The sequence below is a fragment of the Orcinus orca genome, chromosome 12 (assembly GCF_937001465.1).
Source record: "Orcinus orca chromosome 12, mOrcOrc1.1, whole genome shotgun sequence".
Classification (NCBI taxonomy): Eukaryota; Metazoa; Chordata; class Mammalia; order Artiodactyla; family Delphinidae; genus Orcinus; species Orcinus orca.
In genome coordinates, this window is record NC_064570.1 from 20539468 (window position 1) to 20555271 (window position 15804).

The window sequence follows — 15804 nt, forward strand, 5'->3', positions numbered from 1 at the left end:
TTCTCTTCATTGCAGTTGCACGGGCTTCTCATTGCGGTGGCTTCTCTTGGTGTGGAGCACGGGCTCTAGGCGTGCGGGTTTCAGTAGTTGTGGCACATGGGCTCAGTAGTTGTGGCTCGCAGTCTCTAGAGCGTGGGCTCCGTAGTTGTGGCGCAAGGGCTTCGTTGCTCTGCGGCATGTGGGATCTTCCCGGACCAGGGCTCGAACCCGTGTCCTCTGCATTGGCAGGTGGGTTCTCAACCACTGCCCCTCCAGAGGAGTCCATGTATAAGTCTTTGTGTAGACGTGTTATTCTCTTGGATGAATACCTAGGAGTAGAATTGCAGGGTCATGCAGTAAGTGTATGTTTAACGTTATATGAAGCTTTCAATCAGTCTTCCGGAGTGGTTGTACTGTGTTATGTTCCCACCAACAGTGTCTGAGGGTTCTCGTTTTCTCCCTTGTTGGCAACACTTGGAATTGTCAGTCTTTTAAGCTTTAGTCATTCCAGTTGGTATGGATGGTATTTCACTATAATTTTAATTTCTGTTAGTCATTGAGGAAATGATGTTGAGAGTCATTTATGTGCTTATCGGCCGTAGATATGTCTTCTTTGGTGAAGTGTCTTTTCCAGTCTTTATACATTTTCATTGCGTTGTTTATCATTGAGTTGTATGAGTTCTTCAAATACTCTAACAAGTTCTATGTTAATACTTTTTTTAAAAGATTTTTTTTTTTATGTGGACCATTTTTAAAGTCTTTATTGAATTTGTTACAGTATGCTTCTGTTTTATGATTTGGTTTTTTGGCCATGAGGCATGTGGGGTCTTAGCTCCCCGACCAGGGATCAAACCCACACCCCCTGCATTGGAAAGTGAAGTCTCAACCACTGGACCGCCAGGGAAGTCCCACAAGTTCTATGTTAGAGATATCCATTGTGAATATTTTTCTCCCAGTATGTGGCTTGACTTTTCAATTCCTTAATGCTTTCTTTTGAAGAACAGAAGGTTTTATTTTTGGTAAAATCCAATTACCAATTTATTCTTTTGTGGTCATTGCTTTTTGCATCCTAACCAAACAATCTTTGCCTGTTCCTATGTTTTCTTCTGGAATGGTGCTGTCAAACAGAAATTATGTGAGCCACACATGTAACTTTTTCTAGTAGCCACATTAGAAAACTAAAAAACAATTGGAGTTAATTTAAATCATATATTCTATTGAAACCAGTACGTCCAAAATACTTTCATTTCAACATGTAATCAGTATAAAAATTATTAATGAAATATTTTACATTCTTTTTTATCCTAAGTCTTTGAAAGCTGGAGTATAGTTTATCCTTACAGCACATTTCAGTTTGGACCAGCCACATTTCAAGTGCTCAATAATATGGCTAGTGGCTACCATATTGGACAGGGCAGTAACAGAAGCTCCTGCTTATTTTTTTTAGGTCTGTGATCTAATTTTTGTGTATGATGTTAAGTGTAAGTTTCTTTTTTTCTCCATACAGATAACCAGTTCCCATATGATTTATCTTTTTCCCATGGAATTATGTTGTTTCTTTGCCCAAAATCAATAGATCATATTTGTGGGTCTATTTCTGGACTTAATATATGTTTCCATTTATCCTTAAGCCAGTATGATCCAGACTTGATTATTGTAGCTTTGTAGTAGGCCTTAAAATCAGTTAGTGTAAGTCTTCCAACTTTGTTTCTCTTTTTCATTTTTACTCTTCTACGTTCTTTTCATCTCCATGTAAAGTTTAAAGTCAGCTTGTCAATTTCCACAACAAAGCTGACTGTGAATTTGCCTATTATAAGAGGGTTGAAAGATGGATCCCCAAGAGATACATCCAAATACTAATCCCTGAAACTGTGAATGTTACCTTATTTGGAAAAAAGGGGTCTTTGCATATGTAATTAAGTTAAAGATCTTGAGATGAAGAGAGATCATCCTGAGTTATTCAGGTGCATCCTAAATCCAATGACAAGTATCCTTATAAGACAGACGCACATGGGAGAAAACACACGACACTCATAGAGGAGAAGGCGATGTGAAAATAGAAGGCGGCAGTGTGAAAATAGAGGCAGAGATTGGAGTGATGTGGCCAGAAGCCAAGGAAGCCAAGGAAGCCAAAGAATGCCAACAGCCACCGAAAGCTGGAAGAGGCGAGGAAGGATTCACCTCTAGAGCCACTAGAGGGAGTGAAGCCTCGCTGACACCTTGATTTCGGACTTCTGGCCTCCAGGACTGTGAGAGAATACATTTCTCGTTTTAGCCACAAATTTATGGTAGTTTATTGTAGCAACCATAGGAAACAAATACATCCAGTATCAGGTTGAGGAAGTTCCATTCTTTTCCTAGGGTTTTTTTTTTTTTCTCCAAGAATGGGTGTTGGATTTTGTCAAATGCCTTTTCTGCATCAACTGAAAAATCTTTTTCCTGCTATTTTGTTAACATGGTCATAATCTATATAGACTCTCTGCTTTCATTGTATTAATTTTAGTATAATCATAGCTGTTACTCCAGTGACACCTATTTGTGAAAGTGTTGGGTCCTAACACATTGTTTCAAATGGTAAATATGTCAGCATGGATCTTCTTGCTTTATATTTGCTAAAGACATTTTAGGAAGTCATTGAAGAGTCGGGAGAACAAAACTGTATCTCAGAATACTTGGAAGAGAAAAACCATGATCGTAAAATTTATCCTGAATGGTTCTCTATAACAGGGACCACGCTGGTAACTCACTGGTCCAATTTGGCCGAGAGATACTTCAGTTGGCTTCCATAGTGCTTCCAAAATTAAGGAATTTTATATTGAAACACTATATATACCATGCTTTTCCTGAAAATTATATACACTTGGCAATGCTGGCCTGAGCTGTATAGAATCTGCCCCTTACACAAAGAATGATCTTTTCACTTTACTATAATCCTGCTCTTTTTTGTTTTAAACTCCATAGAGCTTTGAGTTTACAACCTTTGCTCTAGAACCTTTGTTGGGGCACATTGTAATGCCAAGGCATGTGTCACTGAGGGAAGGCCTGGAGAAAAGGAGGGTGTCACAGTTGCCAGGTCAAAATATTCATGTTCCAAGAGAACTTTGTGGAAATAACCTAAAGGTAAAAAAAGGATTTTCATATAATTCATTACCAACAGGAGAGACAGTCTGACTGATGACTTGTGGATAAAGATGGGACAAAGAAGCACTAAAAAAAAAAAAAATCAAAATCAAAACCCTAAACCACACAGAGAAAACAGCAAAAAACTAACAAACAAAATCCTCACCTACCGCAACCAAAGAAGTACAACCTTATGATGTAAAATGTGAGAAGTGATGGCAAAGCAAAGGTGCCAAAGAGTCTGCAGGTGTGTGGTGTCTATATTCCTCCACCCCGCTGCAAGACATACTGAGGAAAAAGATGATCAGACCAAATCCTGAGAATTTTCACAGATGTCCTCCAACTGGGAAAGAAGTCAGTGACATCCTTGTGAAACATCAGGGAACCTTTACATACCACTGTTGGATCTTGACCAAAGCAGGACAGTTTGCCACCTTCTGGGGTACTGTGCTGAACTGGGCAAATGAACTGACGCTTATAGGCATGGAATATTCCCTTGGCTGGCTTGAAGGTGGACTGGTGAGGACTTAAAGGAACCTCAGAAGTGATGGCTGATTTTCCCCAGCAAGCTCTGTATTCAGCTTCAATCAGAGTTCTGCAATCCCCCATCTACCTAAAACCCTCAGGTCACAGAAAAGGTAGATGGAAACAACACTCAGCCCTAAAACTGAAGCTCTGGATAGGGAAGACAAACACATCTCAGGTGAAGAGGAAAGTGCACCGGGAATTCACTCTCAGTATGTTAGTGCAAAAACAAGGTCTGTTGTTAACGTTTAAGGATAAGCAAGATAAAAGATATGTCACAGCTGTTGTATAAACATGTTATAACATGGGAGATGGGGGTGAGAAGCAAGGAAAATAGCATGCAGAAGACAGATGAAGAACCAAGTCTGGAAGAAAACACAACAGAGGAACAGAAATTTATATTCCTTTTATGTGTTTGACTCAACAGAAAAAATAGTATGATTTCACAAAGTAGTTCAAGGACAATATGAGAATGTGATGAAAAAGGAAATTGCATAGCTGAGAAAATCGATTTTCAAAAGAACATAATTTTAATCCAATAAGCTAGAAAAACCAATGAACAGAATTTTTTAGAGAATCACAGTGAATGCAAATCAAAAGAAGACGGATATGGAAAATAAAGATCAAGTATAAGAACAACTGGTGACTGTGAAGTAGAAAAGCCAACCAATGAAAGATAAATTTATTCAGATATATAATATGAATGGGATACTATACTAAGAAGAATGGAATCTGTAAGTTAAAATATCATACTGTATACTCGGGGGAAAAAAACTGATACAGAATAATTGACACTGAGACATAGCCCAGTTAAGGATATACAGGGTACTTTAATGATAAAGAATTCTTCAGGCATCCAAGCAGAAAAATCAAATCACCTCCCAGGGAAAATCACATAGGATTCAGTTCTCTCCACAGAAATCTATGATGTCAAAAATCAGTGAAGCAGCTACCTTCTTTTTCTGTTAGGTGTTGAAGGAAGGTGTGAATCCAAAATATTTGCCTTGCTCCGTTTTTTTGGTTGTTGTTTTTTTAATGTGTAGAGATAAAAAGCAGATAAAACATTATAAGCGCTCCTTAAGAAAACAACTTGCAAAAGAGCAGTCCATCGAGCAATGAATAAAAATAATTCAGGAACGGATATGTTATGATGAACACTGAATTCATTTAAGTATAGAATTAAGACTGACCATCTGGGAGAATAAGGTGGTGGAGCAGTTGTAAATGTACTAAGCGCTGGTAAGCCAGAAGTAATACAAGCGATGGAAATCCGGAGATAGCGGTGAAGATTGATAGAAGTGTGAGATGTTCTTACATCATATTTCGGAGCTATGGGACTGTCTGGAACCTGTAGTGAACTCCATATTACATTAAGGCCTAGAAACATTTAAGTCTTTTTACTTAGTGTTTACAGGCCTCTTTTAGGGACGTGTATCTTGTAGGGAAGAAAGCAACCGCTGGAGATTTGCTTGTTTCTTTTTCTTAAATCCAAAGGACATTTTAAAATTACTTAAAGCATACGCAGAATGATTCCACAGCTATAAAATAATTTCCGTCTAATCTTTCTGCGCCTTAGTCTCTGCAGCTATAAGACCGGGAGGAGCAGTTTTGCTCACTAGGTGGTCGTGAGGATTACGTTTATTTACCTGTGAAGTGCTTAGCACAGTGCCTGGCTCACATTCAGTGGGCACATTTAGGCTGCCATGATTTCCACGCGGCACGGATAGGAGAATAGGAGGTAAGTTTGGCCTATTGCAGTGTTCTCCTAGCATCTGTCGTGTTTCTCATTTATGATTTGGCTCTGGGCGGTTCATCCTGGTGGTGACTTAAGTGAACAGCCCCCGATACGGTACGGGGCTTCGGGCTGGTTCGGGTCTACCTGCGCCAGCTCTGCACCTGGGCGACCTTGGCTTAGCCCACACGGATGACTCAATCGGCCAGGCGTCTGGGCGCCTGTCCTCTTCCTCCGCCCAGGCCGCCGACCCCCTGGCTCCCCAGCGGGGCCTCCTCCTGCCACGTGACGCCCCCGCCAGGGGCCCCAGCGCCCTCCTCGCGGACGCGCCGTTCCGGCTCCCGGGCTCCGCCTGTGCGCGGCCTCCTCGGCGCAGCCATCCTCGCGGCTGCCGAGGGCGGCAAAGCCCACGGCATCTGCCATTTGTCATTCAGCCCGTCGGTACCGCCCCGAGCCTTGATTTAGACACGTCTGGGGCGGATTCTGGCCTCACTCTCCTGGCGGACAGACGGACGGACGGACGGGGCGGCTCTCCTCCCAGCCCGGCGGACCGCGGGCCTTGGCGCGCGGGGCGCTTCCCCGGGTCGCCGCCATGGCCGCGGAGGCGGCGCGCCCGAGCTGCCGCGCCTGAGTTCCGGGGGGCTCCGGACCCCGCAGGGTAGGTGTAGGGGGCTCGCGGCTGCGCTCGGGGGCCGTGGGGCCGCGGCCGGCCTGGGGACGGCGGGGGTGGCGGCGTTGCCGCGGAGCGAGGACCGCGCTGGGCTCCGTGCCGCGCTCGGGAGGGTGTGCCGGTGCCGACGCGCCGTGTACGTGACGGGGTCCGGGGCTCCTCGGGACGAAGTGTGAAACTCTGACGAATTGTCACCGGGCAAGCCAAGTCGGCTCGAACAACAAATTCTTTCGCCTGGTCGTTTTTAATGCCACTTTTTGAAGCGCTCGCGTATAGTTGGTATGCGGTAAATAGACCTCGGTTTTTGAAACCTGGCAATCTAACCTTGCTAAAAGGCCAGGAAAAAAGTCTGTGAAAAGTAATAATGTGACTAAACATGAAATGTTTGCGTTTACATTCATTATGGAAAATGTGACTCGCTTTATGCTTTAGTATTAGGGACTCTATCAGGTATGCTCTTAAGACTGTTTTAAATTGTGGGCTCTTAAAATTTTCCTAGGATAACTGATAATGCAACTTTGGTTATTTAGTCTCAGCATCAAACTTTAGGGGCAGTGCTGGGGTTTTTTTTACTTCTTAATAAACATACTCCTGTAATTTGGACTTTTTTTTCCCCCAACAAATGTGTTACTTTTATGTTTTAGGAAACCAATAAAAATTAAAAATAGAAACACTCAGCTTAGGTCCTCCTTCTTCCAGGAATCCTTCTCTAACCCCTCCCTCCCCAGGCAGGATCGGAGGCCCCTCCTGTGAGCTTTCTGGGGCCTCACTGAGGTCCTGGTCCCTTATGTCCTCCCCCCCCCGCCCCCCCCACACTGTGTATTAACCCATCAGTCTCGCTCGGAGCCCAGTGGATACTTAGCACATGGTAAGTGATTAATACTATTTAACGACCAAAGGAAAAGATAAAACGAGCTGATGTTTCACAGTTTTTAGCTCTGAAGTTATAGAGTGGTAAATTAGATAAGAACATTTACTTAAAGTTAAGGATCTAGAAAAGTTGACAACATCCGACGTCCGTGCTGCACGTCCTAGCAGTTCCACTCCTGGGTATTTATCCTGTAGCATGATGTTTTTCAAAGCTTGAAGCCCATTTAGTGGGTCGTGAAATCAGTTAAGTGGATAAGGATCAGAATTTGTAAAACACGAACTAACAGAATAGAAAATATCAGAATGTGTCTCAGGTCATAGGGTATTTGCTTCATGAAACTTTTCTTTTTTCTTTTTTTCCCTCAGTTTTATACACACACAGATGTGTGTCATGATGTAAAACGTCATTCCTCAGTATGAGTCATGGTCAAAAAAGTTTGAAAGCCACTGCCCTAGATAAATTTTCATACATATACAAAAGCAGACGTGTACAAGAGGGTTTACTATAGTGTTATTTGTAAAACCCCAAAGCTGGAAGCGACCTTCATGTCCATCTGAAGGAGGAAGATAAATTATACTGCAGTCATAAAATGGAACCCACCCAGTTTAGTGGTGAATGAAGTAGTTTTGTGTCTTAACACAAATGCGTCTCAATAATGTTGAGCCAAAAAAAAAAAAAAAAAACAAGTTGCTGAAGACTACCATCTATGTGAAATTCAGAACCTGGTGAAATAAAGCTGTTGTTAGGGGTGCATGTGTAGGCATTAAAAATAGTAAAGAAAAATTGTAAAGAAATTAATACCATAAAAATCAAGTTAGTGGTCACCTCCTGGGGATGAAGAGGGGGAATATGAATGTGAAGGGACACACTGCAAGGTTCTGGGATGCTGAAAATGCCTTTATCTCCTGACCTGGGCAGTGGTGACATGGGTGTTTGCTTTATAACTGTCTGTTAAATGCTACATATAATGTCTGTATATTAAATTTCCCCCAAAGTATATTAAAATATGGGTGTCACAAAATGAAGAAACCTGAAGCTGTCCAGCTTTTCTTTAAAAAAAAGAAAAGTGGTGATCAGGAAGAGGTACCTAGGGAATTTAAATAATATCAAAACTCTGTTGTGGATGCATCAGTGTTCATTAAATTTTTTTTTAAATCTTTAATAATTTTTTTAATATTTAGAAGAAAATAAAAATCACTCACAGATAATACTGTGAACATTTTACTGTGCTTGCTTTCTGAAAAGCGACTTTTACATATTTTTTACAAAATTGAAATTGTTTCATATAGAATATAAGCTAAAATCAAATTCTTTATAAAAAAAATTAATTACTGAAAAGTATATGAAAACATAACAGACCTTCATTGACCTTCATCAAGGAGTTTAAAATGCTAACCTAACATGCTGTTATATTTACTTCAACAATTTCAGTTCCTCAGTCACTCTAGGCCACATTTCAAGTGCTCAGTAGCTGCATGTGACTAGTGGCTCTTATATTTTATTATGCTGTATTATTTTATATTGTGCTATATTATATAACAATATTTGCATCATTGCAGAAATTTCTATCAGAAAACATTGTTCAAGATACAAACCCTTTGTTGGTTATATAAACTGCAGACAATATTTTCTTTGTGCTTTTGTGTCTTAAGATGTTCTTTATTATTAAGGAAATATATTTTGAAAACGTTTTCTAAAAGTTTTAAAGTTTGCATTTTTTACATTTAGTTCTTTAATTTGCCTGACATGTATATGTATATATAGGTGAACATATTTTATTTATGCAATGAGATCAAGATTAATGTGTTTGCTTTTTCCCATGTGGTAATTGTCCCAGTACCAGAGATTTGCAGTGCCACCTCTGTCATATACATATTCCCAGAAATGCTTGGGCTCATTTCTGGATTCTGTACTCTGGTCATTGATTTGTCTCTTTCTGCAAATACTACCAGTTTTTATTTTCTTTTGTTTTATATGTAGTATATTTTTCAGTTCTAAGAGTTAAAAAATTTTTTCATTATAATTTTTTTTCTTATCCTCTGAGATTTTTAGAAGTATTTTCTAGTTCCAAATGTGGAAAGTTTTATGAGTTATCCTTTTGTTATTGATTTTTTAACTTGCAGTGTAGTCAGCAAATGAGGGTTCTATGCTACCGATTCTTTGAAATTTAAGAATTGCTTTACGGCCTCATGCTTAGCTTTTCAACTGCTCCTTGAATGATTGAGAAGAATATATATTCACAGACTTTTGGGGCAAGGTAGGTATATGTCTTAGATGAAGCATAAATACTGTGAGGTTCAAATCTTTTTTAACCTTACCAATTTTTTGGTTTCTTTGATCTGTCAGTTACTGAGATTGGTGTAATAAAAATATCACAGTAAAATAATGAATTTTCTCAATTTCTTCTTATAGTTCTGTCAACTTTGCTTTATAAAAGTTGAAAGTACATACAAGTTTGGAATTGCTCTTTCTTCTCTGTGCATTGGACCTTTTGTCATTCTATAGTGACGCCTCCTCACCCAAATGCCTGTTAACCTTAAAATCCATTTTGTTTTATAATCTCCTAGTCACACCTTTCCCTTAGTTAGCATTTGCTTAGAATATTTCTTTCAAATAGGTAAAACCTCATAGTTTTTTCTAATCCACTCTGACAATTTGTCCTTTAACTGGGTCTATCAGTCCAATTAAGTTTAGTGTAATTACTGATATATTTAGGATGAAAGTTAGCATTACCTTTTAGGGTTGTTTTTATCCTGTCTTACTGGTTTTTTCCTCTTCTTTGCCACCTTTTGGTTTTTTTCTTATTCCATTTTCCTTCCTCTTGACTAGTATGAAGGTTACAAATTTATTTCTTTTAGTGGTTTCTTTCAAAATTTTAATATACTAACTTAATATAAAGTTTATTAATTCTTGTTTTTTTTAAAATTCTTGTTTTGAATAATTCAAGAAGCATGAGTTGCCTTGACACCAGTTAATCTCCCAGCTTAAATGTTGTTGTCTTCCAGAGTTTAGTTCCATTTTGATTTTTTTTTCCTATAAATTTGACATCACTGTTTTTTCTTTTCATGAATTCTTTGTCATTCCTCCTTGCATCTCAGATCTTTCTTTTCTTCTTCCTCAAATATATATTTTACAAGCTTGTTTATTAAGGGACTGTTGATGGCAAATGTTATCTGAAAATGTCTTTATTTTGCATTCATTCTTGAATGATGATTTTGTTAGACATATAGTTCCAGGTTGGCAGTATCTTTCTCAGCCCTTTGGAGGTGACATTCCATTGACTTCTACTTTCAATGTTAGAATTAGTTCAAATAACTGTTATTGGTTGGTAATTTGTCTTTTTTTTTTTTTTTTTTGGCCTGATTTTAAGATTTTCTCTTTCTTTTGTTTTCTACAGTTTTATGACAGAGCGTGTCTAGATGTGGACATTTCATTTATCCTGGATTTATTGTGTTCCTGTCTCTAAGGTTTGTTTTTCATCAGTTCTCGAAAGTTTTATCTTTTATGTCTTTCAATGTTGCTTGTCCTCCATTTTTCCCATTCTTTCCTTTAAGAACTCTGATTAGACTTCTGTTAGACTTTGTCATTCTGTTGTCCATGTCTTTTAATCTCGCTTTTATATATTATACATATTTTTGACCTTGTTGAATTGTAGATAATTTCTTCAGATCTGTATTCTGATCTTTGTCTAATTTTTGTTTTCTTCTTCACATTGAACTATAATTTAAAAACAATGAAGACATAAGAATAAAATGTATGGCTTGATGAAATTTACATATGTATATGCCTGTGTGATCACCACCCAGATAAAGAAACAGAACATTTTCATCCCTGCAAAAGTTCCCTCCTGTCTCTATCCATAGAGCCATTCCTCTCCCCTAGTCAACTATTCTCCTCACTTCTATCACCATAGATTATTTTCACGGGTTCTTGAACTTCATATAAATGGAATCATATAGTTTATTCTTTCTATATTTCTTTTCTTTTGTTCATGCACATTGCATGTATAAGTTGCAAGGGATGACAAACTGTGGGCCAATTCCAGCCCATAACATATTTTCATATATGAAATTTTATTGTATATAGCCATGTCCATTCAGCAGAGTTGGGTAGTTACAACAGAGACCATATGGCCCATAAAGCCTGAGCTATATATTATATGACCCTTTACAGAAAAAGTTTAGTGATGTATCTTCTATAGTATTGCATTATAAGGATATACCACAATTTATCCTTTTTTCTTGTTGATAAGCATGGGAGTTGTTTTCAGGTTTTGGCCATTATAAATAAAATTGCTATGTATGTTCTTGAAACTGCCATTGGTGAATGTATATACTCATATCTCTTGGATATATACCAAGGAGCTGAATTGATGGTCTTTGGGTAAGTTGATTGCATTTCCATGAATATTAATAATGTTGAACATCCTTTTATATCTTTTATGGCCATTCAGATTTCTCTTATGAAGTGCCTGTGTAAATCTTTTGGCCACTTTTTTAAATTAGGCTATCTTTTTGTTAGTGATTTTTAGTTCCTTATGTATTTTGAATAGGAAACCTTTATCAGATACATGTTTGCAAGTATTTTCTACCTGTCTGAATTTGCCTACTTAGTCTATTAATAATGCCTTTGGATGAACAGATTTGTTTTTATGAAGTCCAGTCTATCAGTGTTTTTTTTGGGGGGGGCGGGGGTGGGTGGAGGGTGGAAGGTTAGTGCTTTTTTGTACCCTGCCCACAGAATTCTCTTCCATCTTCGTTGTTGCCCTCCATCAAGGTCCTGAAGACATTTGCTTATTGTTTTCCATCAGAAGCCTTATAGTTTTAGTCCTCACAGTTGGGTCTTTGATTTATCTACAGTTGATTTTGTGAGGCAGGGGTCAGTATTTATTTTCCAGGTGGTCATCTAGCTATTCTACACATTTATTGAAAAGATTTTACTTTTTCCATTGAATTGCAGTGGGACCTTTGTTAAAAATGGATGATCACATATTTGGGTCTGTTCTGTACTCTAATCTGTTCCACTTAAACTATTTATCAATTCTTTCATCAGTACTGCACTTTCTTAATTACCATAGTTTATACTAAGTCTTGACATATAGTACTGTAAACCCTCCAGTTTTGGTCTTCTTAAGGATTGTTTTAGCTATTTAAGTGCTGTGCATTTCCATGCACATTTTAGAATGAGCTTGTCAACATCTATTTAAAGAAAAAGTCTACCAGACTTTTGATTGGGATTGCATTGACTCTGTAGAACCACTTTAGGAGAATGGACATCTTAATAGAATCTTCCAATTTATGAACATGGTAAATCTCTTAATTGAATAAGTTCTTCAGTTATTCTTAGCACTGTTTTATGTTTTTCACTGTGGAGGACTTACACACTATTAAATTTATTTCTAGCCACTTGAGTTTTTTGATACTATTATAAATGGTATCTTTTTTTCAATTTTATTTTCCAACCATCTTGCTAGTATAGAAATGTAATTGATTTTTGTATATTGAGCTTGTACTTAGTGACTGTGCTAAATTCACTTTTCAGTTCTGGTAGTTTGTAGATCTTTCTAAAGCTACAATCATGTCATCTGTTAAAAAAAAAATTTGTCTTTCTAATTTCTATTCATTTTTTTTCTTGCCTTATTGCACTGGCTGGAAACACTGGAACAGTATTTAACAGAAGTGTTAAAATGGACATCCTTACTTTTTCCTGATCTTAAGGGAGAATATTTCACTTTTAAGGATGATGTTTACTGTACATTTTTTGTAGATGCTCTTTACCAGATTGAGAAATTTTTCTATTTCTGGTTTACTGAAATTTGTTTTCACAAGTGTGTACCAAAATTTAAAACTTTTAATTATGAAATAATTTTAAATTTACAAAAGAGTTGCAAAGGTAGTATAGAGTGTTCCTATATATGCTTCACCTAGCTTCCTCTAATGTTAACATTTTACATAACCATGATGCATTTGTCAGAATTAAGAAATTAACATTGGCACAATACTATTAACTATAGACTTTATTCAGATTTCCCCAGTTTTCCCACCAATGTTCTTTTTCTGTTCCAGGACATAATCCATATACCACATTACATTTCCTTGTCACGTAATCTACTCTAATCTGTGACAGTTTTTAAGTCTTTTCTTGTTTTTCGATACCTTGCCACTTTTGAAGAGTAATGGCCATGTATTTTATACAGTGTCCCTCAATTTGGGTTTGTCTGATGTTTTCTCACAATTAGACTGAGGTTATGGACTTTGAAGGAAGAATACCACAGAGATGTTGTGTCATTGCATCATATCTGGGGGCACATGATATCCATATCAACACATTAACCTTGATTACACAGTTTAGGTAGTGTCTGCCAGACTTATCCATTGTAACAGTTCTGTTTTTCTTTTTTCACATTCAAGGGAAGGAGAGGGAAAAATATCAAATGATTTGTGAGTATATATTAAAACTACCATAATAGTTAATAAATATTCTGAGGGATTTATTTTGAGGTTGTGCAAATGTCCTGTTTCTCCTTAAAGTTTTGCTCATTAATTTTAGCATTCAACTGACCTTGCCTGTAGCAGTTATTATTGTGGTATTCTAGTGGTGATTTCCATTTCTTTTATTCTTTCTATGTTTATTAACTGGAATTCTGACTCGGGAACCAGCCTGCCTGAGTTCAGCTCCTAGTTCTGCCCCTTCCTTGCTACAGTGTAATATTGGACAATTACTTAACTTCCCTATATTTCAAATTTCTCATCTATAAAATGTAGATAACAAGTGTCTACCATAGAAGGTTGCTGAGAGGATTAAAAGAACTAATATGTAGAAAGGGCTAAGAATTGTGCTTAGTGCCTAGGAAGTACTCATTGTTCTCTTTATTTCTTAATGTGGTAAGTTATTTTAATTATTTTAACAATTGTACAAGTTATCTTATTATGAAATCATCTTGTACTCTTGGATAAAACTTACATATATGACCTGGATTTAATTTACTCTTTAATTTTTTTCATGTAATATTCATGAGTCATACAGCAGGTGTTCTTTTGCCACAGCAAAGGACACAATGAATGATAGATTCCTAAAAATATATATATAAATTACACAAGGGCTTAGCAACTGAGGTGGCAACATTCCTAACTTTCTAGAGCAATTTCTATCTGACTCTTTTGGTAAAGCTAGAGATAGAGATAGCTTTTGCAAATGAATCTTTTAAAATATTAAATTGAGCAAATTCAAAACTTGGCGTATATTGTGAAAAATGGCCACTCAGCAGGAAGGAAAAATGATTTTTAACTTTCCTACATGTTTTACCTTGAACATTGTATTATCGTAGAGGTTTCAATGTTTGGAATATTTAAAAGGATTCATTTGCCAACAGTATGTATTGAGCACTTTCAATGTGCTAGGCAATGTGTTTTTCTAGTTTGGGATATGGTTTTTGCTCTTGGGGGAGCTTATGGGACAGTCAAGATCATTTTAAAAGTTGAAGTTAGGCCTACTTGAATCATTCAGGGAAACTCAATTTCTGTTACTTTTTAAGAAGTTGATAAAATTGAATTCTAATATCTTTGTTTTTTCCACTCCTCTCAGCATCTTGGATTAGGTCCTTATCATTCTATGCTATTTCCACCCATATTGAGATTTTCCTTCCCTTCCTATCATGTGTAATGACCACTGGAAAGAATCCTTCAGTGACATCCCAGGATTTGAGAAAACAGGTCCTTGACTTCTTAACCTGACAGTGGTCATTTTTCTATTTAGTCCCAAGTGGCTTTACTAGCCTTATAGTCTTACTCCTCAGAATTAGTCCAGCGGCACAAGTGGTCTTAACTACTCATTAGAACCTGAAGTTAGTGCACTGTTTTTGAGGCTATGCTTTTTCTTGCCAGGAAATGCTCTTGGCAGGCTATGCTTGTTCATGCCATTTCCTCTGTCTTAAGTGAATGTCCCAAAAATCTTCTAGGCTCTGTTCAGAGAATACTCACTCCACAGTCCTACTAGCTAGATAGGAACCCTGTAATTTGTAATCTATAGCCCTTGTTAAAATATTTCCTTCATCACCAATCTTTATATCTAAATGTCACTTCCAGTTGGTCAGGTTCTTAGAGATGGGGTTCCAGTACTTGCCATGATACTTTGCATACAAAGAGCTATTGCTAAATAGCTACCACTCTTAAATACCTGCTGTAATCGTGCTACAATTTTGCAAAGTGTTATTGTCTCTCTTTTAAGTTGTGAAGAAACTCAGTATCAAAGAGATTAAGAAACTTGCCCAACACCAGTATAGTTAGTAAGTGGCAAAACTGGTCTGTCTGATTCAAAAGCTCTTGCGATTTCTTGTATGTCATCCCACCTTGGTACTAAAAATAAATAGTTAAATAAAATTATTAAACAGATGTATTTTTGGTGAAACACATCATTGAAATTGCTTCACTTACATTACTAATATGCTACTTGGAGTCATCGTTTCAGTGACTAAGTTAGTTGCTGTGGACTAACCGATGTACTCCTATTTTCTTTGGATTTTCCTTCCAAGTTTCCATTGATACTAATGAATAAGGTTTGATAATCTAATTTTAGCTTATTTTGGGGGTAAGTGAAATAGAAACTTAAGCACAATTTGTTTTATTTTGAAGAAGAATATTTTGCATTTGCTTAATAACTTTTACTAGGTAAAAATAGTCTGCTTGTCTTTTGCGAAGTACTTTTTCTATTGAGATGTAAAATACATGGGTGTGGGGCGAGCATATAAAGTGTGCCAATCTTAAATAAACAGCTTGGTGATTTTTCTAAAAACATACTACCTGTATAATTACTGCATGAAGATAGACAATATTACATCCATCTAGAAAAAGCAAATTCTCTCACGCACCTCCTAGCCAGCACCTCCCCAGAAGTAACACCCTTTTGATT

General features: G+C 37.4%; 2 protein-coding genes across 11 annotated transcripts in view; one reads left to right on the top strand and one right to left on the bottom strand.

The window, feature by feature from the left end:
- The window catches only part of LOC125960723 (translation initiation factor IF-2-like), a 35494-nt gene extending 31786 nt beyond the window's left edge, over nt 1–3708 (bottom strand). The window contains exon 1 of the mRNA XM_049695627.1: nt 3496–3708. Within this exon, the coding sequence (XP_049551584.1) occupies nt 3496–3708 (213 nt within the window). The remainder of the gene's footprint in view (nt 1–3495) is intronic.
- Nucleotides 1–15804, top strand: part of PLAGL1 (PLAG1 like zinc finger 1) — a 100006-nt gene that overhangs the window by 28328 nt on the left and 55874 nt on the right. For 4 of the 10 annotated variants that reach the window (XM_033405811.2, XM_033405814.2, XM_033405805.2 and 1 more), the window contains exons 1-2: nt 5500–6014; nt 10295–10364. The exons of 1 other annotated variant lie outside the window; for it this stretch is intronic. The gene's annotated coding sequence lies outside the window, so the exon portion shown is untranslated. Of the gene's footprint in view, nt 1–5497; nt 6015–10294; nt 10365–15804 lie in introns of those variants that run through there. 5 more of the 10 variants (XM_012536857.3, XM_033405840.2, XM_033405808.2 and 2 more) reach the window with 3 other exon arrangements.